The 27,518-nt window shown below is 32.1% G+C and overlaps 3 protein-coding genes across 8 annotated transcripts; 2 read left to right on the plus strand and 1 right to left on the minus strand.

Annotated features, from left to right (window-relative positions):
• Positions 1-3,240: 3,240 nt before the first annotated feature.
• LOC114383327 (protein disulfide-isomerase LQY1, chloroplastic-like) lies at positions 3,241-6,682 on the minus strand. Its single transcript, XM_028342977.1, has 5 exons — positions 6,398-6,682; positions 6,222-6,305; positions 6,055-6,106; positions 4,146-4,302; positions 3,241-3,609 (listed from the first exon to the last, which is right to left on the minus strand). Exons 1-5 carry the CDS (start codon positions 6,554-6,556, stop codon positions 3,588-3,590), a joined length of 474 nt encoding a protein of 157 aa, XP_028198778.1. The 5' UTR covers positions 6,557-6,682; the 3' UTR covers positions 3,241-3,587.
• A 1,119-nt stretch (positions 6,683-7,801) lies between these two features.
• LOC114385187 (NADPH:adrenodoxin oxidoreductase, mitochondrial-like) lies at positions 7,802-18,709 on the plus strand. 5 transcript variants are annotated; one of them, XM_028345202.1, is made up of 17 exons: positions 7,802-8,021; positions 8,246-8,294; positions 10,855-10,922; positions 12,836-13,194; positions 13,290-13,414; positions 13,491-13,595; positions 14,238-14,351; positions 14,457-14,510; positions 14,687-14,803; positions 15,004-15,113; positions 15,199-15,272; positions 15,823-15,884; positions 16,137-16,335; positions 16,606-16,666; positions 16,930-16,997; positions 17,830-17,972; positions 18,142-18,709. In XM_028345202.1, the coding sequence occupies exons 5-17, from the start codon at positions 13,298-13,300 to the stop codon at positions 18,370-18,372; spliced, it is 1,455 nt and encodes a 484-aa protein (XP_028201003.1). In that variant the 5' UTR covers positions 7,802-8,021; positions 8,246-8,294; positions 10,855-10,922; positions 12,836-13,194; positions 13,290-13,297; the 3' UTR covers positions 18,373-18,709. The 5 variants fall into 5 exon arrangements, with proteins under 5 accessions (XP_028201003.1, XP_028201002.1, XP_028201004.1 ...); XM_028345201.1 differs by lacking the exon at positions 12,836-13,194; XM_028345203.1 differs by lacking the exons at positions 10,855-10,922; positions 12,836-13,194.
• Positions 18,710-23,535: 4,826 nt separating this feature from the next.
• Positions 23,536-26,556, plus strand: LOC114383145 (HVA22-like protein i). Of its 2 annotated transcripts, none has more exons than XM_028342746.1 (7): positions 23,536-23,797; positions 24,379-24,419; positions 24,511-24,609; positions 24,812-24,868; positions 24,981-25,044; positions 25,140-25,349; positions 25,725-26,556. In XM_028342746.1, exons 2-7 carry the CDS (start codon positions 24,388-24,390, stop codon positions 26,250-26,252), a joined length of 990 nt encoding a protein of 329 aa, XP_028198547.1. In that variant the 5' UTR covers positions 23,536-23,797; positions 24,379-24,387; the 3' UTR covers positions 26,253-26,556. The 2 variants fall into 2 exon arrangements, with proteins under 2 accessions (XP_028198547.1, XP_028198548.1); XM_028342747.1 differs by having other exon boundaries at positions 23,538-23,797; positions 25,140-25,339; positions 25,721-26,556.
• The last annotated feature ends 962 nt before the right edge of the window (positions 26,557-27,518 follow it).

A 27,518-nucleotide genomic window follows, 5' to 3' on the forward strand; every position in this document is an offset into this window, starting at 1 on the left:
TACAAAGGTGACAATACTATATTTATGTTCTAATTAGGTCGTGGTGTTTTCCGTAACGACTGTTAGGCAACAGGATCCAATTCAAAAATAAACATCCCCAGCATTTCTATATAAAAGATCCTATCAATTAATACACCCTTTAAGAAAATTGATTAATTTAATTAATAATATTAAAATTTTCAATAATTTATAATATTCTTCTAAAATTATCGTTAATATTTTTTAATTAATAATCTCTCTTTTTATTTCATTGTTTCTCACCTAACTATTATTCATCTTTTTCAATCCTAATGCGAGAGAGAAAGATATTATCTCCTTAATTTCTAAGATTTATTATTTTTTGACTAAAAAATTATTAATTAAAAGTATTTTAGAAAAATAATAATTAATATAAGATACAATTATAAAATAATCTTATAAAAAAAGATAAACAATTTTCTAAAAAAGAGCCTTATGCAGAGATAGAGGAAGTACAAGTGAAGGACCGAAATGAAAAAAATATAGTTCAGAACCTAATTAAAAATTATCAATTATTTAGGAACCTATGAAATAATTTAACCAATACTTATTGAATAAATTTGTCACTCAAAGATTTATATTATAAAATTAGATCCATGAACAAATTATCCGATCTTAGCCCAACCCAGATAAAGTGTTTTGCTTTTATGATAGAAATATACTGAGTAACACAATTTTATACACTCTTTTAAATATACTCATACCTTATTATTATTTTGTGTTTCTAATTATAAAACCTCTTTTAAAAATTTGTTTGTTTTTTTTTAGAATTTTTTTTAATTTCTAGATATATTAATTATCCAATCTTGGTCGGAACACCTTATTACTAGTATTATTCAACAAGGTTAGTTGTTGACTTTAGGCATATCAAACTATTTTTGTATGAAAAATATAATGTTTTTTAAAAATATTGATTAAGGAATTTTTTTATTGAAAGACGAAAAATTATGTTGTTTATTATTTTTTTTATAATTTATACAATAAATATTTTTTTTAATTTCTTAATCAATAAGAATATTCCTTAGCTAATTAGCCACCCTTTTCACTCATCCGAAGTGAACACCACTGCAAAAGAAAGAATAGTTATGGATCAGCATCTGAATGTGGACTCGTAAATTAATTATTTTACGTAAGTTGCAACGATTAGTAGCGGGTTGTTAAAGACAACTTTCAATTAAAAGATTGATATGGAAAGGCAACGATTGTGACAAATTGAAATAAAGAAAAAATGAATTAGAGGGGGGGTGCAATGTTGACATGATGAACTTCCATCGGTATTTATGAGCTTGGAATTCTGGATGAAATGAATAGACATTTGCTAGTATTATTAAGTTTATGATAGATGAATATTATCTTGTAATTATTGTAAGCCACTTCCATCATCATCCTTGTTTGTTTCATCTTTTTTGTTTTAAAAAAAATTATTCAAGTACTGAGTCAAAACTACATTTTTGTGTGCCTTATTCTAATCAACGAATGGTGACCATTGAATGATCGAACCCATTGCAATTTGTTCCTGTCCTATTGGTTCAAAATGCTTTGGATCGATAAAAGCTAGATCCAATTTCATTTTATACAAGCTGAACTCCAGTAATTATATATCTATAAAAACTGACATTAGTTAAGTGTGTAAAAATTAGAAAAAGCATATCTAAGGTTTCAAAGCTCTATTTATGACTCATAATAATATTTCTTATGTTATGAGGAGTGAAATGCATCTCTGAAATAAATCCTGCGACTATGCTGCTGTCTATTGTTAATGCTTTACTATTGTGGTAATATTTCTTTTTTTTTCCGTAAAAATTAAAGATAAATATTAAAAAATATGATGTCTAGCGTGGTTGAATAAATTAAGTGTTTTATGGACTCTTGGAGCACACAATAATATCATACGCTGAATTATGCTCCTTTTCCCTAATCTTATTCCTCTTAAGCTCCACCACTATCCATGCCAGGTTCACACTCACTCCTAATAAAAAATGTGCTATTTGAATTAATCAATATTTTTATAAAATTAATAAGAAATGACTTTTTTTTAAAAGTTAAAATAAATATACTAATATTTTCAAAACATTTTTTTAAATAAAAGTATTTTTTATGAAAAATAGATGAAATAAATGAACCCTAAGCAATAAATAGCCTATTTAAATCTTAATTAATAAAATGTTTATTAAACGGCCATTTATCTGTACATTTGAATATTAATTTGTTGAAATAAGTTAAGAAAATGTTTTAATAATTTCTTTATGAAATTTAATAAAATAAATTAAAGAATTTATAATAAACTTTCATGAATTTAAATAAATTCATTAGATATCCTTGATTATAATAATAATTAAGACACCCTTTGCCCCACGACTTTCAATTCATTTTGTTCTATAGCTTTTTTTTCCTCTTTAATTTCTGGTTTTGGATAAGCATAAGCATGCTTGATAAGGTATATATATCCCATGGAAATAGGAATCACACGCTTTTTGTGAGCATCAGTCTTTCCATTTTTCCTTTTTCCCCTTTTCAAAAGATTAAAAGGAAGGCAAAAGAAACTAAAAACTATCTAAGCTTTGATAATAGCGACTTTTTTTATCAGCCAAATAATTGTATTAATAATAATAAATTGGTACCAGAAATACCTAATCCAAATACAGAATTAGCATAATTCTTTCCCCAGTGAGTGGAATGAAAGTGGTTACCACCTATTAACACACATGGAAGTTATAAATAAGACATAAAAGCGACGAAATTAGTATTGGTCGATGTCCCATCAAAAGTTTGTTTGTAATTGAACGAACCATTGCGTAGCTTTTTCCTTATGTAGACGTGTTAATGAACTATGATTCCAATCTTTTCCCCTTCAATTTTAAACAAATAAACTATTTTAGATGAAGTTCCATATGTACACAAGACTTAAAAATAGTAAGACCTATCCCACTTGTTTTATTATTGATCGTGAATCTACGAATTTTACGATTCATGATATGGTATGATTCGTGAATTATTGTTCAGGAATTCAATGGTTCAAAACTCTTTGGCACGGTGCAAGACCTATCCCACTTGTGCATGTTAGACTCTATCATGATTCAATAGGTGTAATTCAAACCCATACATAACAGCAGGTCTTGAAAGAGTATTTTAAACTTAATAAAAACGTAATAAAGACAAGAAATTGAAATAACGAAATTTTGATAGAATCTGTTGATGAAATATTTAAACTAACATGGCAGATAAAAAAAGAATATGTTTAACGCAAGTGATGAACTATCCTGAGTTCTTTACATAAGCATAGACCCGCAATAATTTATGAAACTTTACCAGACCTGTCCATTTTCTTACAACACGGGACATTGAACAATTGAATAAACTAATGCCTAGAAAATGTCAAAATTTTACACACATAAGCAACGAAAGTGAGTGGCCTAATATCACCGAATAAAATGTAAACCAAATGAAAGCATCAACATGATTTTGACAGTTTTATTTGTATTACGTGTGTACACAAATCAAAGAAATTACATGAGTACAATATCCTCACAATTAGAAACAAAATCGGCACCACTTATTCTTAGCTTGCCTCAGTCATCATCTTTGAACTCTCTGATAAATATGAAACAAAACAATGGTTGACAATACAATGGAGAAGACTTCAACAAACTTCTATAATTATCGTCAGTTTATAGCCAGATGTGATTTTACTAGAAGCTACACACTAACCTAAGCAATGCTCAAGTTTTTGTTAAAGAAACTTATATGATGCAGTAATTTAAGGTTTCTCATAATCATTGATCCTTTTAACCTCTTATATGCTGAATCATTCCTTATAGTCTCATTGCTATTGCAAAATGAGTGCTTATTGACAAAATTGTCATGGTATCACTAAATTTGTTCAATTGATAAAATTATAAACCAAACTTAGATGAAGTTCCTTATGTTCTTTTGGTACAGTTTACAATCAAAATTATAGTTTCTATTTGGTAATCTATGTAATAAAGATTTGCATTAAATGTCAACCTAAGCTAACGAGATGAATAATCTAATTCTGATTAGCGAGCAATACCGAAAGCACTAAAGAACTGTATATAAATTTTGTCTTAAATTACAAAGGGGAAAATTTAGGCTGCAGAATTCCATACCTGCGGTCAAGGTAACGAGGTTGAATTCCTGATCCCTGACAAGTTGTGCAAGTCAATGAACCAACAGCATCACAATTTATGCATCGAGACACCTCCTTCTCACCCCCACCGAGTTCAACTGTCACATTGCCACTTCCCAAGCAAAATCTGCATTTTTCTGGAAATAAAAGTGTAACAATTTCAAACAAGATTGGTCAAAAAAGACTCAACAATTAATTCTCAGTTTTAAAGGAAAGAAGTTTAAACTGGTAAATATATGAAATAGCATATCCCTAGCTAGCTGTATTGCTGAGACAATCAAATTGTCATAACTAGTGATTTCTTCTCTTCTTCATTCTTATTAATTCAGCACAGTTGAATTGTTTGCCTTTTTCATTCTTATGTTGTACAGTATAATTAATTGTAAATTTTCACTCAGTCACTCATGGGGAAGACAAAGTGTCTCTGAGAGTTAATTTAAACTACCTAAACCTTAGTCATAAAAAAATTTAATTCCCAATGTGCATACATCTTATCTTTTGACTTGAAACTCTACAAATTCACACCATGGCACATAAAAAGATGACATACTTCAAGGAGATAATAATTATCCTTAAAGTGAAACTATACAACTTCTTTGCATAAGCAAGGGTGAGCCTTGGCGCAGCAGTAAAGCTGCGCTTTGGTGACTGACTGGTTGGTCATAGATTTGAATTTGGAAACAACCTCTTTGCATATGTAAAAATACACTAATTTAGTTTACTGTAACTATACAACCAAGTACTTCACTATCTAGAGTTGAACTGATTACATTTACAGCCTATTATCTGGCACAAATTATGTTGTATTTGGATTTGAGGGGAAAAAGTTCAGATTTTGTCTCATTGTAATAAATACTGATTGACAACATGGAAAACAATGTTGTTTTGTGTTAGCAATTTAATGGGCAGCAATTGGGGACATGCAAAGAGAATGGTGAGGCTCAACGCCCCAGATGCTATCCATTTCAATTTCCCTATCCACTTATAAGAACCTTGGGTCAACTACACCAAAAGAGAAAAGCTAGCAGTTGAGGCCAAGACTTTATAAATCTCATACTTTCAATATGGGACTCAATGTAATGCATCACCACCCACAACACTCATTTGTAGCCGAAAAACATGATGAAATGCTCTCATACCAATTGATAAGAATCTTGCAAGAACCACACCACAAAAAGCTACTTGCTGTAGTTGGAGAGCCTTAACACTGGAATTCCATATTAGTAGCACCCATTTGATATGGTCACACATCATACAACTCAAAGAATAGTAGAGGCGTTCCAATTCCATAGAAAACACCCATATGGAAATATAAGATGGGTTGAGTAGTTAAGGGAGAAGGAAAGAGGAAAAAGATCACAGGCTTGATTACCTCTGCTAACATAAACTAACAATACTAACAATTAACATTTGACAAAAGTAAATAGAAAACACCCATATTGATTGAAAAAGGATAAAAGATTATTTACAGTAGGTAAGTGCTCTCTCTATATAGAGCTTATTTCTAACAAGCTAGTATTAGCCTTAACACTTCCAATTTGAGACTCAAGTCTCACACCTTCCAATTGAATTCTAACACCCAAATGGGGGGCTCATAAGAGCTGCAATTAAGAAGTGTTTGGACCTCAGCAAGTGAGTGCCTCCACCTCCTAAGACCCAGGAGGCATTTGGAAGAACTTATATCAACCTTATGAAGTTAGCTCATTTTAGCAAGTTTCATGGTCAAAATTTTGACATAATCTCTTATGTGATAAGAACTTATTAACACTTGGAGGTATTTAGCTGAACGCATCCTCATTCTACTACAATTACTACTTGTGACCTGCTTTAATAATGGTCAACATGGAAAATTTTCCCTATAGAGAAAAATAAAAGATACTAATACTTACGAGAGCCAGATCCATTGCATGGGAAACAGGGCTGCGTGTTGTCTCGCTTAGCCTGCAACAAAGAGAAGCTGTAATCAAAACCCAACTAGAAATGCCAAAACATTAGATTAGATGATAATTAAAATAAGGTAAAATCAATGGTATAGCGTAAAGTCAAAACACTTCACAGCATTATCGATTTGGGTTTCATAGAACACTGGAATGCCAATCCCAACAGCCACACTAACAAGGCCTACACTTATAGCCACAACCTGAAATTAAAAACATTTACAATGTAATGTAACAATTCAATCTGACTAAAACAACAAAAAGAAAGAATATGATTCTTAAATAAAGAACCAACCGTGTTTTGATCAAGGTCCAAAGCTCTAATGCGTGGATAAGAAGTGGGTTTTTGTTGAATTCTATTTGTAGCTGATGATGATAGCTTGGATTTTAGAGGGCAACAAAGAAAAGAAGAATGCAACTTTGGCAGAGAAAGAGAAGGAGACAGTACTGTCATCTCTCACTCCCTTCACTTCGGTTTTCTGGTATCTGAACTCAACTCAAAAGGAATCGTTAAGAATGAGAAGTGAGGCAATGAAACTCCCAACAGCATCATCCAACCAAAAACCAGTGGCAGTAACTAACGACCACATAGTCATTGTCCCATCTTCCACGTGGATTTATCATCATCACCATGCATTCCAATTCCTTAGCGGAACTCGACTAGCCTTATCACCCCCAAAAGCCCATCATTTGTGGAAATTAAGCCCATGATCCAACTCCAACAAGCCCATCATTTTCTTTTGCCACACTTTAATAAGATTAAGAAAAATAAGTTCAAGTCTATAGTATTTTGTTTGAGTAAAGAGGTAACTTGATTTTCAGAATTATATTTTACTTATATTTTGAAAGTATTTTTTTATTGTTCAAAACACTACTCTTGTGTCCAATTAGCTCGTTTTAAAAAATTTGTTTATCTTTTTTCATAAGATCATTTTCTAATTTTTAAATGCATTAATTATTTTTTTCCTACTTATTTTAACTTAATTATTTTTTCTCCTAACATTCATGAGAAACAATTAGGCAGATAAAGATAAGAAAATGATAAATTCATAATGATAGTACAAATAATTAACATATTCAATGTAATTAATTAAATTAATTACTTTTTTTAGTGGACAAGAATTAATTGAAAGAATCTTATAATTAGAGTGGGATGGAGGATCTAAACCACTTAAAGGAAAAAAATAAAATAAACATAATTTACAAGAATTAAAAAAATTACAAGAACAAAAAACAAAAAAAACTGATTACAATGACAAAAAAATATTTAAGCTCATAATTAATTATGGACTATATATTAACAAAAAGAGTTAGTTTAGGCGTAAGTGCCTAACACCTTATTAATTCTTCAATTTTAATTTTGGGGCAGATAATTTTCCTAACTTTTTTTTTGTTAATATAGATGACTATTGTTATCACTTTCTTAAAAAAGAGTTAATTTAGGTACAACGTCTTATTAATCTTATGTTGTAATAAAATATCCTTGAATTGTAACAACTAAGTAGTAATAATATCAAGAAACTTTATGTTTTAATTTATTTTGTTTTTGGCTATCCTTGGCTCTTTATTATACATAACTAGATTTTTAATTCAATCAACAAGATCTAAATTTTTTAATAATTGAATTTTTTAAGATATGAAGATTTTTATGTTTGGAGGTTAATCTTATGAGTTTTGACTATGGAGATATCATATTTTTAGGAGAGAAAAAACTCCTAATTCTAAGATTTTTTGTTTCCTTTTAAAGACGCAGTCGGTCGTGCGTCTCTAGTTCGCGTGCTACCAGCAGTCATCCCGTGCCTGAGTTCGCGCGCTTCCAGCAGTCATCCCTCTCTAGTTCGACGTGGTGTGGCTGGGTTTTTTGGTGGCCTGAGTTCGCGCGCTACCAGGAGTCATCCCTTGCCTCCGTATTCACACAGGTAACGAAATGTCTTTACCTTCTATTGGTTCGCACAAACCCTGTTCGCAAACAAACAATTTTTAGTGTTTAGCTTGAATGTTAGGCCTGGGGTTTAGGCATATTCAAAATTTCTTAAAAGGCACTACAAACTTAGTCTGGGGTTATTAGTACCATGAAGAAGGTATGCAACAAGGGTTTTGAATGGCTTTGACTGACTTGCATTTACTTTTCAATCTCCTGCAGCTCAATACTTAGCGAGGACAAAATAGCTGTAGAAAGTGCTTACTTTAAGGTAACCTCGATAGCTTGGTTTTATTATTGTTCTTTGGATTGAAATTTTTAGTTTTAGTCTTAGAAACATTGCCATTGTACCAAGTTTGTGTTTTTGTTGGCATTTTCATTCCCGTATAGTGATTCACTTAGTTAAGCATCTAAACCTAGGTCTTGAATGACATAGGGTCTTTTTGGTTTGTAATTGTCAGTCGTACCTCAACACTTTCAGGAACATTTTCCATATACTGATTCAGTATAAGCATGTACAGCTATGTCTTGAATGAATTAATGGTGTTTTTCGTTTGTAACTGTCAGTCCTATGTCAACACTTGCGGCTTAATTGACAGCATGGAAGCAACACTTGGTGCTTTTAGTTGAGTCTGATGGTTGTGGGAATTCTTACCCTATATGATATAGGGTCTTTTTGGTTTGTAATTGTCTGAATAAGCTGCCCTTTAGTATGCATTGAGAGTTTTTTGGGTAAGGCCACAAGGTGTGTTGAGACCCTTTGGATATGGGAGTGTTTGAAATGGGGCATACATAAGGAAGGTTGTATCAAAATATAGATTTTTTGTTTGTCATTAGAAAAAGCTGCAATTCGTACATGGTTATTGAAGTAGGAAAACCATTTAGACTGAACTCTGCTTTATGATTTTGTCATTGGCAGACAATAATGTTTGATGAATGACTGTGTTCCTACAACCACATTGTTGGTGCAGAAATCATAGAGGATTCCTAGAACCAGATTGTTATTTACTAGTAGTAGAAAGGTGGATCTAAAGTTATTCTACTTACATATCCCTATACTTTCGTCGGTCACTGTGAACTCCTAAGCCTACATATTCAGAAGACAAAGGACCCTATCCAGAGGCTGAGCATCAGCAATATAGGATTCCCTCGATCTGGTTCTTTATTAGATTCTGGATCAGAAATATAAGAGAAAATGAATGTATCTCTCTCCTTTTAGAAATTTTCAGTATTACCGAGTATTAATGCTACTTATTCTAAGTATTCATCTCAAATTTATTCTCAAACTCAATTACAATAAGTTTTCCTAAAAAATCATTAATTCTTAACACTTACTTGACTGAGATGCACACTAGATCCAGTTTAAGAGAATTATGATATCTCCGAGATTGCCTTACACATAAAATCAAAGCATCAGTCTAAGAAGTATCCACGTGTTATATATCTAAAAAAGACCTGACACACTCCATGGCCGTTGGTCTTGCCTAAAGGTTTCAATATCCTTAATTTCAGTAAATATATGTTGATTGCAAAAAAATCATATGAATTCCCCTGTAATCTACATTAATTTATGTGATGAGTTAAACCATTCTTCAGTCCAAATTAATTTGAATGTGACTTCATTAACAATAGGCTTTCCCAGCTCAAACAATTAAGACTTAGAGACAGAGTTTAGCTGAAGAGTTTAAAAATTAATAGGAAGGGAAAATAATTTAAAAAGAATCACTTTCCAACTGTTATCCTCAAAAAACCTAGTTTTTATTTTTCCAACTTAAGAGGTAGAATATATGGAACCTTGACGAGAAAAGAAAATGCTGACTTTGTTCTGTTATGTTGTTTCATATTCTAACTTTTAAAATCCTTTTAAACAAGGGAAATTATAGCTTTTAAACAAGGCTGAGTTAATTTTCTACTACACATTAATGTCTTATGCTACCAAATATCACTCCTACACTCACTTGCAATAAGGAACACTCAAAATCACTACTCACCAATCTTAAAGCAAGTTGCTAAATTGCTAATTATATGTATTGTGAAACTTTGAAGTTAGAATTTATAAGTAATTGCTAACTTTCTTTGCTACATTAGGAGCTAAATTCAACCTCATGTTGTTATTAGCTTCCAATATTGTTATGATTCTGAAATCTTTGAGTTGCTGGCCAAATCGTTCTTCTGCACCACCTTATTAGTTTGTCCACGTTTCCCATCACTGATGGATGACCCTGTTGGTGTTAGTCTAAACAACAATTATGTGAGTTCTATTTTATGGGAAAGAACTCCATATATATATGCAGAACATGAACCTAGCTAAGAAATATGTATGTAAAAAGTGCTTAAGTTGACCATATTTATACACCTTGTTCATACTTTAGAATAAGTAATTTAAATGATGCTCTCTCCTGTTCCAGGTTAGTAATAGTATAATATTAGTAATTAGATATTTTTGATAGTATTGTGTGCTTCAAAAGGAATTTAGGTGTAAGGTTTCTGAATAGGCAAGGCATGATGGGTAATGAATGACTAACAAGCAAGTGCAAGTGATGCTTGTTAGCTAATAATCAATTCCTATTTTTCTGTTGAAGCACATCATCATCCTATTTATCATTCTGCCTGCACCCTCATGCTTTCTTCCAAACACCCTCACTAGTCACTACTACATCCTACACACTGTCATTGTTATAGTTCATTGAAACAAGATTATGTATAATTTTAAAATTTGTAACTGAAAGGCAGGCGTTAAAGTTCCATCATTTATAAACAATTTTAAGAATCGAATATAACATATTGTAGTCAGTATGAACAACATCTGAGATCATGGTTTGTACCTTCAGGTATAATTGCTTCTGAAGGAAACTTTTATTCAGTGTTTCCCATATTGTGATCGGGCTTTTATTCAATTGTAAGTTTCTTCTTGACCTTACACCATACCTTCTGCTAAAGTAAATATGAAAAATTTAGTAAAATTTTCTTTTATAATTCAAAATGATCATATTAGACTGCATAATCATGTCTGACTTCCTGTCAGTTGAGTGCTACTCTAAAATCTGCACTTATTATGTAAATATTTTTCAAACTTTCAAATTATTAATTTGTCTGATCGCAACTATTTCACAAAGCCCAATTTTCACATCCAACTTAAGACTGATATATGACTAACTATCTTCATTCTTTCACATCAAAAGAAATTCCAAGAGATCCCTGAATTAAAATCCCATGACAACCATTGACTAAAAAAATAGAAGGCTAGATGCACATGGAAAGTGATGATCATAGTCCCCTTCAAGTATTGCAAATATAACCAGCAGCACTAATTACATACAAGAGGGCATCTTATATACCAATGACTTAGATAGACTGGACAACTTGACAATTACAAGAGTCAAGTGTGCAAGGTCACATTAGTTATGCATATGCCCATAACCAATGTAACACCTCTGCTCACTAGTTATGCTTCTTTTAGCCTCTTTAAAAGTTGTCACTCTAGTACTATCCACTATTTCATGGTAGAATGGTTAAATGCAAGGAAAACTAGGTTAAGAGATCTAGTTTAATGGACATGATAAAAAAATAATTAAGCAAGGAGATAAAATAAACTTACTGTACATTGATACCATGCATATTCTTCTCCATTTGGACCTCAAACAACATAAAATGGTTTTTGAATATTTTTAAATTTAATATATTTCACATAAAAGACCATCTTCTCTGTTTTACATTGTAAAATTTCTATCAGAACTTATTTACTTTAACTAGAAATCGAATTAGAAACTAATTCCCCTACTGCATACTTGAGCACATTTCCTCCCCCAACCTCCACCCCCAATACCATAATAGAGTACTGTATACAGCTGAATATGATAGATTACAAACATAAGAAGCCCCTACTTCAAATTCAAACAATTAGTAGGACAAACTAGGACTAACTAGATGTAACAAGCAAAATTAGTTTATTAATGTTTGACGTTATCAGTTTAGCTAGGCACAAAATGCTTGAGTGTCTCACATTCAGCAGATATATATATATATATATATGTATACAGAAAAGGAGTACAAGAGAGTTCCTAGTCTACTGTAAACACTAAACAAGTAATACTAGATACAACAAAAGTCAGCTCTAAAGTCTGAACAGACATAATAAAACTTTTCCAACAAATATTCCACCTATAAATAATTCATCATTTTTAATATTAACACTGCTATTATTTGTTGTATCACTTTTAAGTTGTGTTTGTTGTTTAAGCAACCAATCCCTTTCTTTGATTTTCCTTCTCGTGGAATTAACATATGGACTAAAATAGTCTTGCTCTCTAACAATGTTCATAGTTATTCAGCCTTCATTTATTGCGTTAAAATAGACTCTGCCAAAGATATTAGTTTTTTTTTTTTACAGAACGGTGTAAAAGATTTTAGTTAGAGCATTTTTATCTTCATCAATTCAAAATATTGTTAATAATTTCTTGATTTAATAATCTTATACTTTTGAATTAAGTGCCAATTAAAACCACTTTTTCATCAATGCCAATTAAAACCACTGTTTCTCATAAAACCAATACCAAAACAACCTTCGATGCTTCACTTGACAGTTAGAACTTTGAGTTTGTCTGCAACTTAGTTACCTTCTTAGGACAAATGCGTGTTTTTCTGTCTGACCACTCCTTCGCAACCTTGATTAAGCTTGTTCAATGGGTTGGCCTTTGAGTATGCTCTCCTTCTACTCCTCATCATGTTCTGAATATTCAACTTTTAATTAGCCTTGTGTGTTGTGTCTCCTGAGTATACAATCAAAATCTGATATCATTTTAATTAACAAAGGGATTTTCATTGAGGAAACCTGAACCACTGCCGACCCTGTTTGTCTTCACTTAAGCCCCCCCAACCATCTCCTACTCTTCCTTCATTTCCAATCATGGAAGCATGCTGAGTCAAGAATTTCTGAACAAGCCATTAATTATACAACTAAAAAATAGTCATGGGTGGATTGTTGTTTATTCTTCATGAATTTTTGGGTCACAATCAGGCCCAATTCAATTGGACTTGTAAGGCCTAAAATGTTAGCCCAAAACGATCTATCCACCATACCGATCCAGACCCGAAATGAATCAAGCCGGACCACCTCCGATGATGTTTTGTTTCTGTTTGTGAGAGACACAACATAACACAACATAGAAGAGGTGATTTCCGTCCCCAACAGTAAAACCTTCACTGCAGAAAAAACCGAAATTCCATTTGTGTATTTCTTTTCCCATATTCTTTTTTTCCCTCTCAGATAATAAAATGCAAAAACTGGGACTTTTGGGAACTAGAAGGTGGCTCTGTAGGAGCATTTCTTCAAACCCATTGCGGGTGTGTGTTGTTGGAAGTGGCCCTGCTGGTTTCTACACTGCCGAGAAGGTAAAGCTCTATTCTTTATGCTTCAAATTTGAAAATGGATAACTCTAACCGAATTGGGTACTTGGTTGGTTCGTAGATGTTGAAGGCTCACCAACAAGCACATGTTGATATCATTGACAGGTTGTCCATGCCTTTTGGGTTGGTTCGCTCCGGTGTTGCACCCGATCACCCTGAAACCAAGGTCTATTCTTGTTTTTTGCACCTCAACTTCTAAATTGATTAGCACTAGTATAAAGAAGTTCTTAGTTAGATATTTTGGTGTTGTAGAGAACAAGATATAGAGTAAAAACCCCAGGTCACACTAGTCCCTAAAATGCAAAAAATTCAACCTAGTCCTTGAGAAGTGAGAGCCACACATGTTGTCAAACTGGATTGGTTGCATTTGTGCAAACCATGCACTCACACCATCCATAAATTGGATTCTGTTGGTTGAATAACGGACAGCTCAAATCTCGAGATAAAATATGAGCTGTCCAACCTTTTTCCAATGGTTCCAATACGCTGACTGCATAAATGTAATTCTCACCACTGCAGCAATATGGATCTCTGATGTCTATGTATTTGGTCTTGTGAGGGACTAATTTGTCTGGTGTGTCAGGACTAATATATCTAATATTTGTGGTTCTTAGGGACTAGAGTGGGTTTTTTGCATTTCTAGGATCTACGGTGTCTGCTGCCAATTTTTTCAAGGATGGATTTTGAGGTTTACTTGAAGAAATATTTCAAAACTTCAAATTTTACTTTTTTGGGTGCCGGGGGTTTCAGTACATTCTTTGGTGAGAGTAACACTGTTGAACTTAGTTTACCAGAAAACTTGCAACAGATTGTCATCAACCAGTTTTCAAGAGTGGCACATCATGAACGATGCTCATTTTTGGGGAATGTGACCCTTGGATCCAGCATTTCTCTCTCTGAATTACGCGATCTGTATCACGTGGTGAGGCTCTCTGGTTCTGGATTTTATGTGTTAATGGTAACATGCTGATGTAGATATTTGTCAGTTGTACCATCTTTTCAATAATCATTTTATGAACTTGAGCAGGTTGTCCTTGCATATGGTGCTGAAAGTGATAGAAGTCTTGGTATTCCAGGGGAGGTAAGCTTGATTTATTAAGCGCTTTTCGTGAATTTGCTAGAATTTTTGTTGTTTCATTGGTTTTGCCTGCGGTGTAAGCAATGGCTTAATGTTCTTTTATTTTGTGATGGCTATGCATTAACTGATAGTTTGAGTTACTCTTGTTTCATTTCTTTTAATATTCCTTTCCTTCTCAGAACTTGAAAGGGATACATTCAGCTAGAGAGTTTGTTTGGTGGTATAATGGGCACCCAGATGGACGAAATCTTGAGCCAGACCTAAAGAGCACTGATACAGCTGTAATCCTTGGCCAGGTAACTATACCTATTGTGCTCCTAGTTCCTATACTGCCCAAATTTTATAGTGAGACTTAGTTGAGCAATACTGTATTAGTTTCTTTCTAAGAAAAGACACCTGTGATGAATGTTAAGATTAAAGAACATACTTGTGCTGTGAAAATGAGTTTCCCGAATATATAGATATGACTTTTAACTTGGATTTTGTTTAATTTCAGGGAAATGTTGCTTTAGATGTTGCAAGGATTCTTTTACGACCTACTACAGAGTTAGCAACAACTGATATTGCCAGTCATGCATTGGCTACTTTAGAGGAGAGCTCTATCAGGTTTTTATTTGCATTATTTGAAGCAACCAGATAATCTTATTGATATTCCATATGTTCTTTGTTTGTAATATAAGCAATATTGCAGGGTGGTTTATTTGGTTGGAAGACGTGGTCCAGCCCAAGCAGCTTGTACTGCAAAAGAACTACGTGAAATTCTTGGTAACTTCTGCATCAACTCTTATACCAAGTTCAATATACCTGTCCATTTTTCTTATACATATCTGTTTGATGCACTGATTTGAGTTTGGTTTTGTTCTATGGAATTGTTCAGAAAAGGGGGCATGCCTTGGCTATATGATTACTCCACAATTTTATTAGACTTAAAAGTTCCCTTTATGAACTAATACTTCTTAATTTGCATCCCAATTGATCACCTAGCTTGTCAGTTTAGCTTCCAATTTTCCATTAATTTCCATGATTTCAGTCTTGTATGATTTCATTTCCAAATACATATTGATGCTTCTTACTTTGAACCTGTTTCTAGTTCCTCACAAGTCAACAATTTCAAACCATTTCCGACCTTAAGATTCGGTTTGAACTGAAAATGGAACACTAATCATGAATTTCCCCCTACTATCTGACATGTTATTATCAGCTTCTCATCTTAATCGGACTTCCAATTTATTTATCAATTGTCATATACTATGAGTTATATGCTATCCCTCTCTCACACATGATGCTAACTGAAGCGTTAACATTTATTTTACAGGTATTCATAATGTTGATATTTTCATTCAGGAATCTGATCTACTTTTAACCCCAGTTGATGAGGTATAAAATGAATATAATTTTAGTTCTTTTATCTCTGTTTTTCAATAAAATTTGCCCCCCAAAACATAAAATATAAGGATTACCCAAATACATGTTTTCTAAATTCTAATTACTGTTCTTTTAGTTTTATTTTCCTGTTTTTTATCTAAATTAAAAATGTTAACCTCTATTTTTTATAATTTAAAAAAACTTTGATTCCTTTTCACTAATGTTATCTATGATTCTATGTGTTGATGCTGTCACTTGGCAAAGGAAGAACTTAAGAGTAACCGAATACAGAGAAGAGTTCATGAGTTGCTCTCTAAGGCTGCTACCTCAAAACCTAAACATGCTTGTTTGAACCAACGTGAGCTCCATTTTGTCTTCTTCCGTAAGCCAAATAGTTTTCAAGAGTCGAAAGACAGAGCTGGCCATGTTTCTGGCATGCATTTTGAGAAGACAGTTCTTCAAGGTAACTTTTGTTTGTCCATTTTTACTTTATTACTTTGAAGTAAGAACCTTACAACATGGGCAATAATGTGAAGTATAATATTGTGAACAATTGTAAATTGTCATAATTTCTTGTATAAGTGCAGATATGTGCACTATTGGGCTTTTCTAAAATGTTTAATATAAGCTATTCATGAAGCTTTGCTAAACACTAGCACATTTAAGTCCATAGTAGCCTATTCTTGTGCAATAAATTATTTATGATTGCTGATTAGTCAACCAAATATTGCAGGTGTTAGCCCTGGCAAACAGATTGCTGTTGGTGCTGGAGAATTTGAAGATATAAAATGCGGGTATCATCTTGCCTTGGAAATCATATACAGTTACTAAGATTCCTAGTTGTAAAAATTGTCATTGCTTGACATGAAATCGTTTCTGCTTGTAGCATTGTAATCAAAGATCCATTTTTTACAATACTCCATATCCATCATAAAGAAATTGATATATGCTCCTCAAATGACTGATTGCAGCCTCTGAAGATATTTATTCTTCTGTTGTTATTACAAAATGTTGAGGGTAATTAATGAGTATGGTGCAACTGGCTGGCTTTTTGTAGGATGGCACTTAAGAGCATTGGTTACAGATCAGTACCAGTTGATGGCTTACCTTTTGATCATAAGAAAGGTGAATGAATACTGGATGCTCTCAATTCATTCAGAAGTCTCCATTGTTTTAATTAATTCATGTTTCATATTTTCAGGTGGAGAAGCCATGTTTAAATCAATGCTTGTTTAAAAAATATGACTGATTCTAGAAAAATTTCTTCTGGTTTTTGAAAATGATCTGTGTAAGTAAAAACATAAAATGAAAATAGAAAACATTTTCTCAAACCAAACAGCCCTAGAGATTTGGAAATAAGTGATTTAGTTTTGTTGATCCTAGGGTTTTAATTGAAAAATGAAAAGGAAAACAAAAATAACATTTATAATATTTTTTTAAAGTTCTTTTAGATGAAGTTTATGCTCTCTTGAAATAGTCTTTGGCATTTTTTTTTTCATGACATGGTTTTGTTTAATATTAGTAGATCAGAAGTTTTTACATGACTGCAAAACAGTACATGGATTGCTTAACTCTTAACCTTAAAAAAAGAATTATAGATTCTAATGGAACTAGTGTGTTGAACTTGTGTATTTGTGTTTTTTAAGGGTGTTTCTAGTCAGGACTTGTAAATGGATTGTTTTGCTCTTTTGTGTTGATGTATTTTTATTTACTTTCTTTTCTATATTCTTCTCATTGTAGCTATAGGTTAAGTAATTTGGAGGATTCCTAACATTCCTTCTTCGTAGTCTCTCCTCTCCTTTTGTTAATAAATTATTCTTTATAAAAAAATTGAATTGGTGTTTTGAAGACATTGGCCAAGAAACATGATGTGTGGGTGTATGTAAATGTGTCATCTGAATTCTGACAGGAGCTCATAGTTGTATATATATATATATATATATTGGCTACCTTTCAGGTGTAGTTCCAAATGATAGAGGTCGAGTGTTGAGTGACCCTTCAGATCCTTCAGTTCTTGAAAAGGGCTTGTATGTATGTGGATGGCTGAAGAGAGGACCGACTGGAATTATTGCCACAAACCTCTATTGTGCAGAAGAAACTGTATGTATCTCTTGCTTTTTCTATTCATATTCTTCCATAGCAGTTAAACTGACAGAAGTAGCTAGATGATGATTAAATCAGTCATACTAAAATGTCTTCTTAATTGTTATACTTGTGCAATAATTTACTTATGTTAGTATTGTATTTTCTGCTGATATCCACATGATAGGTTTCGAGCATATCAGCAGACCTTGAAAAAGGAGGGTTGATTTGGTCATCAACCTTGCCCAAACCTGGCAGGGACGGACTTCTCCAGCTTCTGCATGATAGAAATATCAGAGTAGTTTCATTAAGTGATTGGGAAAAGATAGACTCTGAAGAAAGGAGGCTTGGAAGTTCAAGGAACAAACCTAGGGAAAAACTAGCCAGCTGGGATGAACTATACAAAACTACCTCATAATGAATCAATTATTTCACATGATACTTCATTATTTTAGCTTGATAAACATCTTATCGTACACCAAGAACAGTAAATAATTTATACACATTTGTTGGCGAAGTCATCCTCTTTATCTGTTGTAATGCCCCCACTTTATTTTGTTATATTATTTTTTAAAAGGAGAAATCCCTTTGAAGAGTTCTTTTAGTTTTAATTTTAAGTTCTAATCTTTGTCGTCATGCATACCTGCGGACAGAGGCATGAATTTTTGGATTGATCACAAATCATGTATCAAAGAACCTGTTGAGCAGTGATAATTGTATGGTTGTTGCCTCACTGAAACGCTCAATTGTTTATATACAGCTATTTATTATGTTTTAAGTTTCTCAGAATACTTTTAAGTACTGTTTAGCATTATGTAAGTAATAACACATCATTACGATAATTTACAATAATTTTTTTTATAAAATAAATCAAACATAATTTATCAGCAATGACCAAGATTGCTGATAAATTATCATAGTGTATTGTTGTCTCATGAGTCAATTATCAGCAATTACCAAGATTATACCTGACAAAATAGATAGTTTAGATTGCATTGAGATATACAAGGACATTGTTGGCTTATTAGATTGTTATAAGTATGGTTGTTAAAGCACAATATAAAATATTAAACTTTACTTAAAAAAACATAATGAAATTATGATTCTGTTATAAAGGGAGACAATTGCACAATAGAAGCATGATTGTGTTGTGCAATTGGAGTGAGATCAAATAACAAAATGGAAACATCATTACGTTGTGTTATCTCCAAAGCACAATGGTGTCTTTGTTGTGCAATTGTACAATAGAATTGTGCTTGCTTTTTTCATTTTTTTTCACCCTCCACCCCCATTGCACAAGGAAAACCTGATTCCATTGTATAATTTGTCAAGGGGTAGTTTTAGGATTTGGTTAAAGTGCACCCACATGAGTAGTGTCATTAGCAAAACTGGGGATGCCAATAGCAACTTTGGAGTAGTATTTGTTCCATTGAATTCGGTTTCTAACAGATTCGAAGTCCAGAAATGAACTTTCCCACTCCAACCCACATGAAATCGATTTTTCAACCCTCTCTGCCCAAAAACTCACCCAAAACATTTTTGTCGAATTAATTAGTCGGGTTCAGATTCACGTACACCCTTATTTTTATCACCATATTTATTTATGGTCATTATTTGAATATTCCACGCTATTTAAGTGAGAGATTGATCTAATTTGGAGAAATGAAACTGCTTAATTTAAAATTTGGGTCATGTAGGTTGAACTCTAACATTTTATTCAGGATCTCAGTCACATGATTTAAAGTTCGCCATTTAAAGTCTGTTTAGAACAGTTTTTAAAGAGAAATAGTAACTTTTTTTTAAAAAAAAAATTTTAATCTAAAAGCGTGATAAAAATAATTGCTATTTTTAAAACGAGTTAAACTAAACATACACTAAATTAGTGTGTGATGTATCCATGAAAGAAAGAATATAAACATGTTTCTTTTCTGAGATTCTATACAAGGTAAAGCAAGAAAAACTGCGAACGAGTTATGCGTATAATAAAACGAAAAAGGTGGAAAGAGAGGATAGGCCTTATGTATATAAAAATGAGAGCGACAGGCTAACAAATAGACATAATTAGGTGGCACATGAGGGAATAACCAACATTGAACATTGATGTTGAACTTTGGCAATTGGTATCATGCTACATGATATCTATATTGAACATTCGCATGTCCCATATAACATGCAATGGAAATGGTCACTCAAACCTTTGAGAAACGCAGAATCCAAGGCTTTCCTTCTTTTTCTTTTTTTCATCCCCACTTTTTTTTTCCCTCTTGATGAGGAAACATCAACTTATCCAATGTCCACATGGCTCCCTTTTCGTTGGGTTTTCTTTACCTTTTATAATGTATATATTATTAATTATACCCTTATAGTCATATCATCTTATAGGGTCCCTTTGCCTTTCTGAAATATACTTAGCCTTTTATTACATGAGAGTCTCTTTCTTCTAACCTTTTACTTTTGATGTCAATAATCTACCATGGTTTGTTGCTCTCTTAGCTTTCTTGTGGTTGACAAAAACTCTCAAGACCCGTGCCCTCTACTCCACCCCTTAAAGATAATAATGATCCCAATTGCTTCTCTATGCAACTTCTTTCTGAAGGGACAATGGCAAAGCATGCCCCCCATCAAGGGCAGAAATTTACATGAATGGAGATTAGGCATAATTAACTAAATGTCAACGGATTTTTAATTCATCGTACCATATGTATTCAAATGTGACCAGGAAGTAAAGAGATAGTACAAATTGTGGATAAATATAAATGGTTTAAAATAAGTGTTCTAGTGCACTATACATATACTACTAGTGTATATAGAAACAGTTTAAATGCCCGACTGGGGATTTTTGAAGGGTTCACTAAACTATTTGGCAAAATTAATCCAACTTTAAAGTTGAAAAGTTAAACTATAAAATTATTTTATTGAACGATAAATGTTTAATAAAATTATTTGTTGAAGTAGTTAAAAAATATAAAATTACATAAATGATAAAATAATAAAATTTTATCTTAAATAAAAAAATTTAAAAGAAAATATAATAAATATTTAAGGAGCAAAATGAAATAAATATAAAAGTTAGAAAATACACGCTAACATTTAAAAAAAAATACTATTTTAAATAGCATTTTAAAAAAAACTTTAAAAATTATTTTAAAAAATCATTTATCAAACAAACAACAAGTTTTTCAACTAATAAAAATAAAAAAATTAACTAAAATACCTTTTTTAAATGTACTCTTGATGCTTTATCAGTACAGTTTTGGACACGTTAATATTTTTTAATGCAGCATATAATTTTGTGTTGGAACATATTGCGCCACGCATCCTAGCACAAACAAAGAAGAGGCCAAAAGCCATATGCATGATATCCCACGACCACGTGACTATGGGGCTTCACAAATGACTTTATTTAAAGCAATGCGCTGCTAGCTTAATTAGTTGCTTATTTGTAATTAAGCAGTGGTCCAAACTCCAAATTAAATGTGTTCTAGCTTGCATTGTTTACCTTTTTAGTCTGATCAAGATCCTAGTCTTATTTTTTCATCTATCACTACATGCATGTTGCACAAAGAGAAACCACATTTACCCGTCATTTCTAAGCTATTTCTAACTAATCTATCAACAATCTGATTAACTTATCTGAAGATAGGTTTTCACTATCAGATATTTCTAAATTATATATATAACTAATCTATTAGCAACCTGATTAGCTAAAATTTAAATTTACTAAGTTTTTTTTATGTTTGTATAATTTTTAATAAATTTTAACTCACAATAAAACATATATAAGAAAGATTATTATTAGGGAATATATTACAATGCTCCTTTATGCTAATATCAATTACTAACTCGATTGATCCAATTTTCACATATAATATTCACACTTTAATGGAATGTCAGTATTAGTATATTATTCATGCACTATGCTTTTTCTTGGTTATAATGGCATTATCACTCCTAAAATCAAGGCAAAACGATCGCTTCTAATTGTTGACAGTTTTTTTTTTTTTTTTACAAAATTTAAATACAGTATTATAAAACTTTTTAATATTACTCTTTAATTAAAATTGGAGTATTACTTTCATTACTCATTAGTGACGGGTTGAGGTTGATTTGTTTACTGTCACCAATATAAAGAATAAATAATTAAATTTATAATTTGTACAAAAAAAAATAAACATATGAGGAGGGATAAATTAGACCAATGTAGAATCATTTGTTATCTTATTTATATAGAGAGAGAGGAGGGAGATAAAATTACATCTATATAACATTGAAAACTATTATATTATTCTATAACTTTCAATTGAATAATATTTTTTTAAAACTCACCATTTGATTGAAAGTTCATCTCACATAAATTACATAGGTAAAATTTCATGTTAATATAAAATTATTTGTTATATCGTTTGTATAAATTAAGATTGATATAATATAAATATTTAAAAATATACTGAAATATGAATAATTTGATTACTTCTTATTATTGTTCAATTTTGACAAAATTTGATACAAATGATCTTAATGATATATAAATATAATTCGATAATTGAATCAATAAAAATCACATTTTATATCAAGATATAAAAATTGTATAATAATTATCAAAACTCTTATGACAAATTAATTATAATAAAAGTTAAAAATAAAATCTGTTAAAAGATTAATTTAACAATTTTATAAAATAAATTAAATATGTTGTTGGACAAGTAAACACCATCTCTAATATTAAGAAATATAATATTTTTACGTGAAATTAAAAATTAAATGAACTTAACTAATCAAATGATAAATGTGAAATGAAGTATTTCATTTGTTCCTATTTACTATAAGACCTATCAAGTAATTATTTTTTCTCTTATTATAAAATTTCATTTCATTTCTTTTGTGTATTAATTATTTTTTATTAAAATATCCTAAAATCTCTCTCGAGATTGGAAAAGATAAATATGTTTTTAATAAAGTTATGATAAATTTTAAAAAATATTATAATTATAAACATATTTAAAATTAATAACTAAATTAACTAACTTTTTTAATAAATATGAATAGGCAACTGTATCTTATAATTAAAGACATAAGAGTATTTTTCTTATATTTGACTTGAGTATAGAAGGATTAAAATATAACAAATTCTAACTAGTGCTCTTAGGAGATTAGTTAAAAAATTTTAAAAAAATATATTTATTGAAATGCATAAAATTATACTAATAATTTTTTTATACTCTCTTACAATATTTATCATAAATATTTTTTAAATTTCTTAATAATATCCTAAGTTAGCAATACGATTAAAATAATAGTGACTTATAGGATAATATATTCTAAGTTCTGTGATGATTATTTGAATGTAAGGGAAGGGTAATTGATGAGGCACAGAAAAAGGTTACTGGGGCTCGACGCACAGAATCGTTTCCCATTGCTCCATAGAGTGAGTGGTATAGTCCATAGTGTATGGATTGTTGCAGTGATGGAAGCAGTGATTTTGGCCATTGGATTTAAATCTAATGGTTATTAAAAATAAGAATATAAAAAATATATTTATATGTCCATATCGCTATGAACAGAGCAAATGGGATTTTACAAAATGCAAAGCTAAACAATAATTTTCATTTCATTTAAAACGCTTCTTCTCTTTTAACTCCAACTCCTAATCCTCTTTCTCCACCCCTCCGCATCTCGCCGACAACGTAACGGTTTCGCGGTGGCCGTTTCTGCCGCCGTCGCCGTCGCCGCTCTTTCTCAACCTCCACCGCCAGATTTACCTCAACTCCTCTACTCTTCTCCTTTCGGATTCGCATTTTACTTTCCTTCTCTCTCTTTCTCCACCGCAACTCACTCACCTTCAGGTATATTTCCTTTTATTATTATTATTATTATTATTATTATTATTATTATTATTATTATTATTATTATTATTTCAAATGTTAGTTTTCTTTTTTGTTGATTTGCAAGTCAAATCAAATCAAATTAAATCTAAAAACGGTTTCAATGCATTAGATGTTTCTGTTAATTGGCGCTAGTGTTGTGGAGTTTTGATCTTTACTTTTTCACTTCCGCATTGCTTTCGACCTAGTTCTTCGATTCACAAGTTTCTGCCCTCTGCATTCCTCATGAGCATTATTTCTTTATTTTTTGTTCTCCACTACTTACGAGATGAGAACACTGCACTTGCTATTGTTCTAGTTTCGAGAGAAAACCCGAAATGAATTGTGGCTTTGTAAAGAAAAATAAGCTATAGGGATACTCTGTAGGATATTGTCATGCTGCATTTTTAATGAGCGTGGACTTAGAGGAATTTTGGCCTTCAATTGTAGAAAGTTTTGAAATATATGAATCAAATTTTGGCCTTCAGTTTCAGTTGCTTGAATGTTATTACGGTATACTGTTTGGAGTAAAGTAACCTTTTCTTTTATATTTTTAATGCCAGGGATACAAAATGATAGGATCCTTTCTTACCTGGGCGCTTGTGTATGTATTTTCTGTCTTCTTTTTTAAAATGAATGGTGCATTGTAATATTTGAAATTTAATCGTTTTATTTGGCATTTGGTGTAATGGCAGGATGGTTTTTGGCTATGCTTATCCAGCTTATGAATGCTATAAAGCAGTTGAAAAAAATAAGCCGGAAATTGAACAACTCCGCTTTTGGTGCCAGTATTGGTATGCATTTAGCATGTTTGGTTCTGCTGTTTGCAAGAGAGAGAATCGATTTTTGGTTTTCCAAAAGCTTTTTCAAGAGGTTGCAGCAAAAAAAAAAGATTTTTTCCCCTCAAACACACATTATATAGATTTGTTGTTTGTGCTTAACATGTAGTTCTAGTGACAAATACTGATACCAACTTTCTTCTTCCCTGTGCTGCAGGATTTTGGTGGCGGTTTTGACAGTATGTGAGAGGGTTGGTGATACTTTTATATCATGGTAGAGGACTCTAAATTGCATGTATTCAGAGAATGTTATACTTATATCTGCTTATTGAAAATAAAATAAAAAGTTTACGATTTCTTATTTTTGAATTGATTTCTTCATGAAGGGTCCCAATGTACAGTGAAGCTAAGTTGGCATTTTTCATATTCTTGTGGTACCCTAAAACTAAGGTATAAAATTACTTACAATGGTAGAAAATCTGATATTACTTTCTTCGTTGCCTCTCTTTAACATGAGACAGTAAAATTTAATATTGATGTGTTAGGGAACAACATATGTGTATGACTCCTTCTTCAGACCATATGTAGCGAAACATGAGACAGAAATTGATCGCAACTTGTTGGAACTAAGGACAAGGGCAGGAGATATTGCAGTTTCGTATTGGCAAAGAGCTTTCAGTTATGGTCAGACTAGAATATATGACATTTTGCAATTTGTTGCTGCACAATCGACTCCAGCTCCTCGACCTGCTCAGGTAGTTGATTATGATTATGCATATGTTGTGTCTGCTATTATGCTCGAGTGTGACTTAAGTATGCTAGAATATCAATTGTCAGCTTTCTATCATGTGGCATTGGATTGTGCCGCCTATCCTTGTTTATTCTGTTTTTTATAATGCCATGATACTTTTGAAGATTCCACTATTTCCTTCTATGTTTGTATGTTGTTAAAAGTTTTATACAGTTGATATTCATTTGTAACTTTTAATTGGTAGATTAATTAATTGCTGATTGGTCATTGAGAGGATATTTTGTTCTTTGCTATGCTACCTTTGAGGACTTTATCTCATTTCCTTCTCATTCTTTATGCATACTCTCATGAACTAACAAATTGTCTCTTGAAACCACAGCAAAGACCTGGTGTGAGGGTTCGTCAACCGGCACCTGCAAAACCAGCAGCTGCTGCTGCAGCAGAACCTCAAGTTGAGGAACCTCCATCTCCTACCTCTAGCACATCTTCGAGTCTGCTCCAGAGGGAGGTAGAAGAGGAATTGGGTTCTTCTCCACAAGTTCCTAAAGCACCCCCCTCATCTGTAGCAAGTTTAAGTAACCAGAAGACTCCTGTAGCAGGTTTAAGTACTCAGAAGTCTGCTGGAGCAAGTTTGAGTACTCAGAAGTCTACTGGAGTAAGTTTGAATATTCAGAAGTCTACTGGAGCAAGTTTGAGTACTCAGAAGTCTAATGTTGCACCTGAAACCACCAACCATTCTGCACAAGCAGAGGCAGAGCCTAAACAAATTGAAGCAGCACCATCTTCATCCTCTTCAGCAAATGAAAATGGGAATCCTTCTACTTCCACAAAAGAGACCTTAATGGAAGAAAGCATTCGGGTTACACGTGGTAGACTAAGAAAAACCCGATCAGCAGGAACTCGTTAGCAAATGAATATTGTCAATTTTTAGCCTGAAATAGGGGTAGGTGGACAATGATGGGCATTGAATTGTTGTAAAACTCGATGTAAATCTGTTTTCCTAAGTTTCCGTTCCATTTGTTGCTTCATTTTATATATATATATATATATTTACAAATTTTGTCTTGGCATGGAAGCATTTGTAGCCTGATGCCACTTCATGTGGACTTAGATTTCAAGGGGGTGTTTGCATCGGCTGCTTTGTATAGCTGGTCTTCATGTTAGTGCAACAGTATTACCAAGTTTTAAAAGGGAAGGCAGAACTTCATTAATGTGGCAACTTTTCTCCATACTTTTTTGCATGCATTAGGTGAAGCAGGTTGGTTATTCACCTGATCAACTAAAAAAGTTGATTTGACATTTTTAATATAGAATCTGCTAGGCAATCGAGTTATTGATAGCTGTGATCTACATACAAACAATATACTCAAATAGAAACATTGGAAAAAGGGTCAATTGCCCTCCATCTGATATTTATATAAAAAATTCTTTATGATAAAGTCCTGGGTAAATGAATGAAGAATTTCAAGAGAAATTTTATTTATTACTGGATTTAAAATACTATATATCAATATCAAATGACTTGTTTAGGTACTAAGCACAATTTTTTAAGAAAAATGATTAAAATTTATGTGATTTTTTAAAAGTAAAATGAAGGGATTTTAATTAGTATTTGCAATGAAAGAATTTAAAAATTTCTTTTCTTTTAGTCTTTTTGGTATATTTACAAAGATTTTTTTTATGTGAAATGAAGGGATTTCTTTTGTCAGTCTTCCTATTTTGAAGCTTTTATGCACACTATGTTATTCTTTTCCTCTCTACTCTTCCACTCTTTTGTGCACTTATTTCTCTTCCTCTCTCTCTCTCTCTCTCTCTCTCTCTCGTGCCTATTTCGTTATTTGTTTCCCTTGCTTTGCTCTTTCTCTCCTTTTGTATTTCCCTTTCTCCCTTGCCCTCTATCTTTTTTCTACACCTACCTCACTCCTTCTCGCCCCCTCTTCCTCCTCACTCTCTCTCACAACTCTCTCTTCCACACGTCTCCCAACCCTTAATCATTAGCAAATATATAATTTTGTAGTAATAAGATACAAATTCACGCTTTTGTCTAAATTAGAATATACGACTTTATAAGTGATTACTTTTGCTATCTTAATTAAACATTTTCAATATTCTCTCTTCTCTCTTTTTTTGGTACAATCTCTTTTTACTTTTAGATGTGCATTTTACATAGAAG

This window comes from Glycine soja, chromosome 14 (genome assembly GCF_004193775.1).
Source record: "Glycine soja cultivar W05 chromosome 14, ASM419377v2, whole genome shotgun sequence".
NCBI lineage: Eukaryota > Viridiplantae > Streptophyta > Magnoliopsida > Fabales > Fabaceae > Glycine > Glycine soja.

Bases quoted from the DNA above. Each gene is read 5' to 3' on its own strand.
- LOC114383145 (XM_028342746.1), top strand. From the start codon at position 24,388: ATGATAGGATCCTTTCTTACCTGGGCGCTTGT. The intron at 24,420-24,510 runs GTATGTATTTTC...GTGTAATGGCAG, and splicing joins TTTCTTACCTGGGCGCTTGT to GATGGTTTTTGGCTATGCTT. The intron at 25,350-25,724 runs GTAGTTGATTAT...TTGAAACCACAG, and splicing joins CAGCTCCTCGACCTGCTCAG to CAAAGACCTGGTGTGAGGGT.
- LOC114383327 (XM_028342977.1), bottom strand. From the start codon at position 6,556: ATGACAGTACTGTCTCCTTCTCTTTCTCTGCCAAAGTTGCATTCTTCT. The intron at 6,107-6,221 runs GTGAAGTGTTTT...TCTTTGTTGCAG, and splicing joins AAACCCAAATCGATAATGCT to GCTAAGCGAGACAACACGCA. The intron at 4,303-6,054 runs GTAAGTATTAGT...TTTTATTTCCAG, and splicing joins ATGCAATGGATCTGGCTCTC to AAAAATGCAGATTTTGCTTG.
- LOC114385187 (XM_028345202.1), top strand. From the start codon at position 13,298: ATGCAAAAACTGGGACTTTTGGGAACTAGAAGGTGGCTCTGTAGGAGC. The intron at 13,415-13,490 runs GTAAAGCTCTAT...GTTGGTTCGTAG, and splicing joins GTTTCTACACTGCCGAGAAG to ATGTTGAAGGCTCACCAACA. The intron at 14,511-14,686 runs GTAAGCTTGATT...TTTCCTTCTCAG, and splicing joins GTCTTGGTATTCCAGGGGAG to AACTTGAAAGGGATACATTC.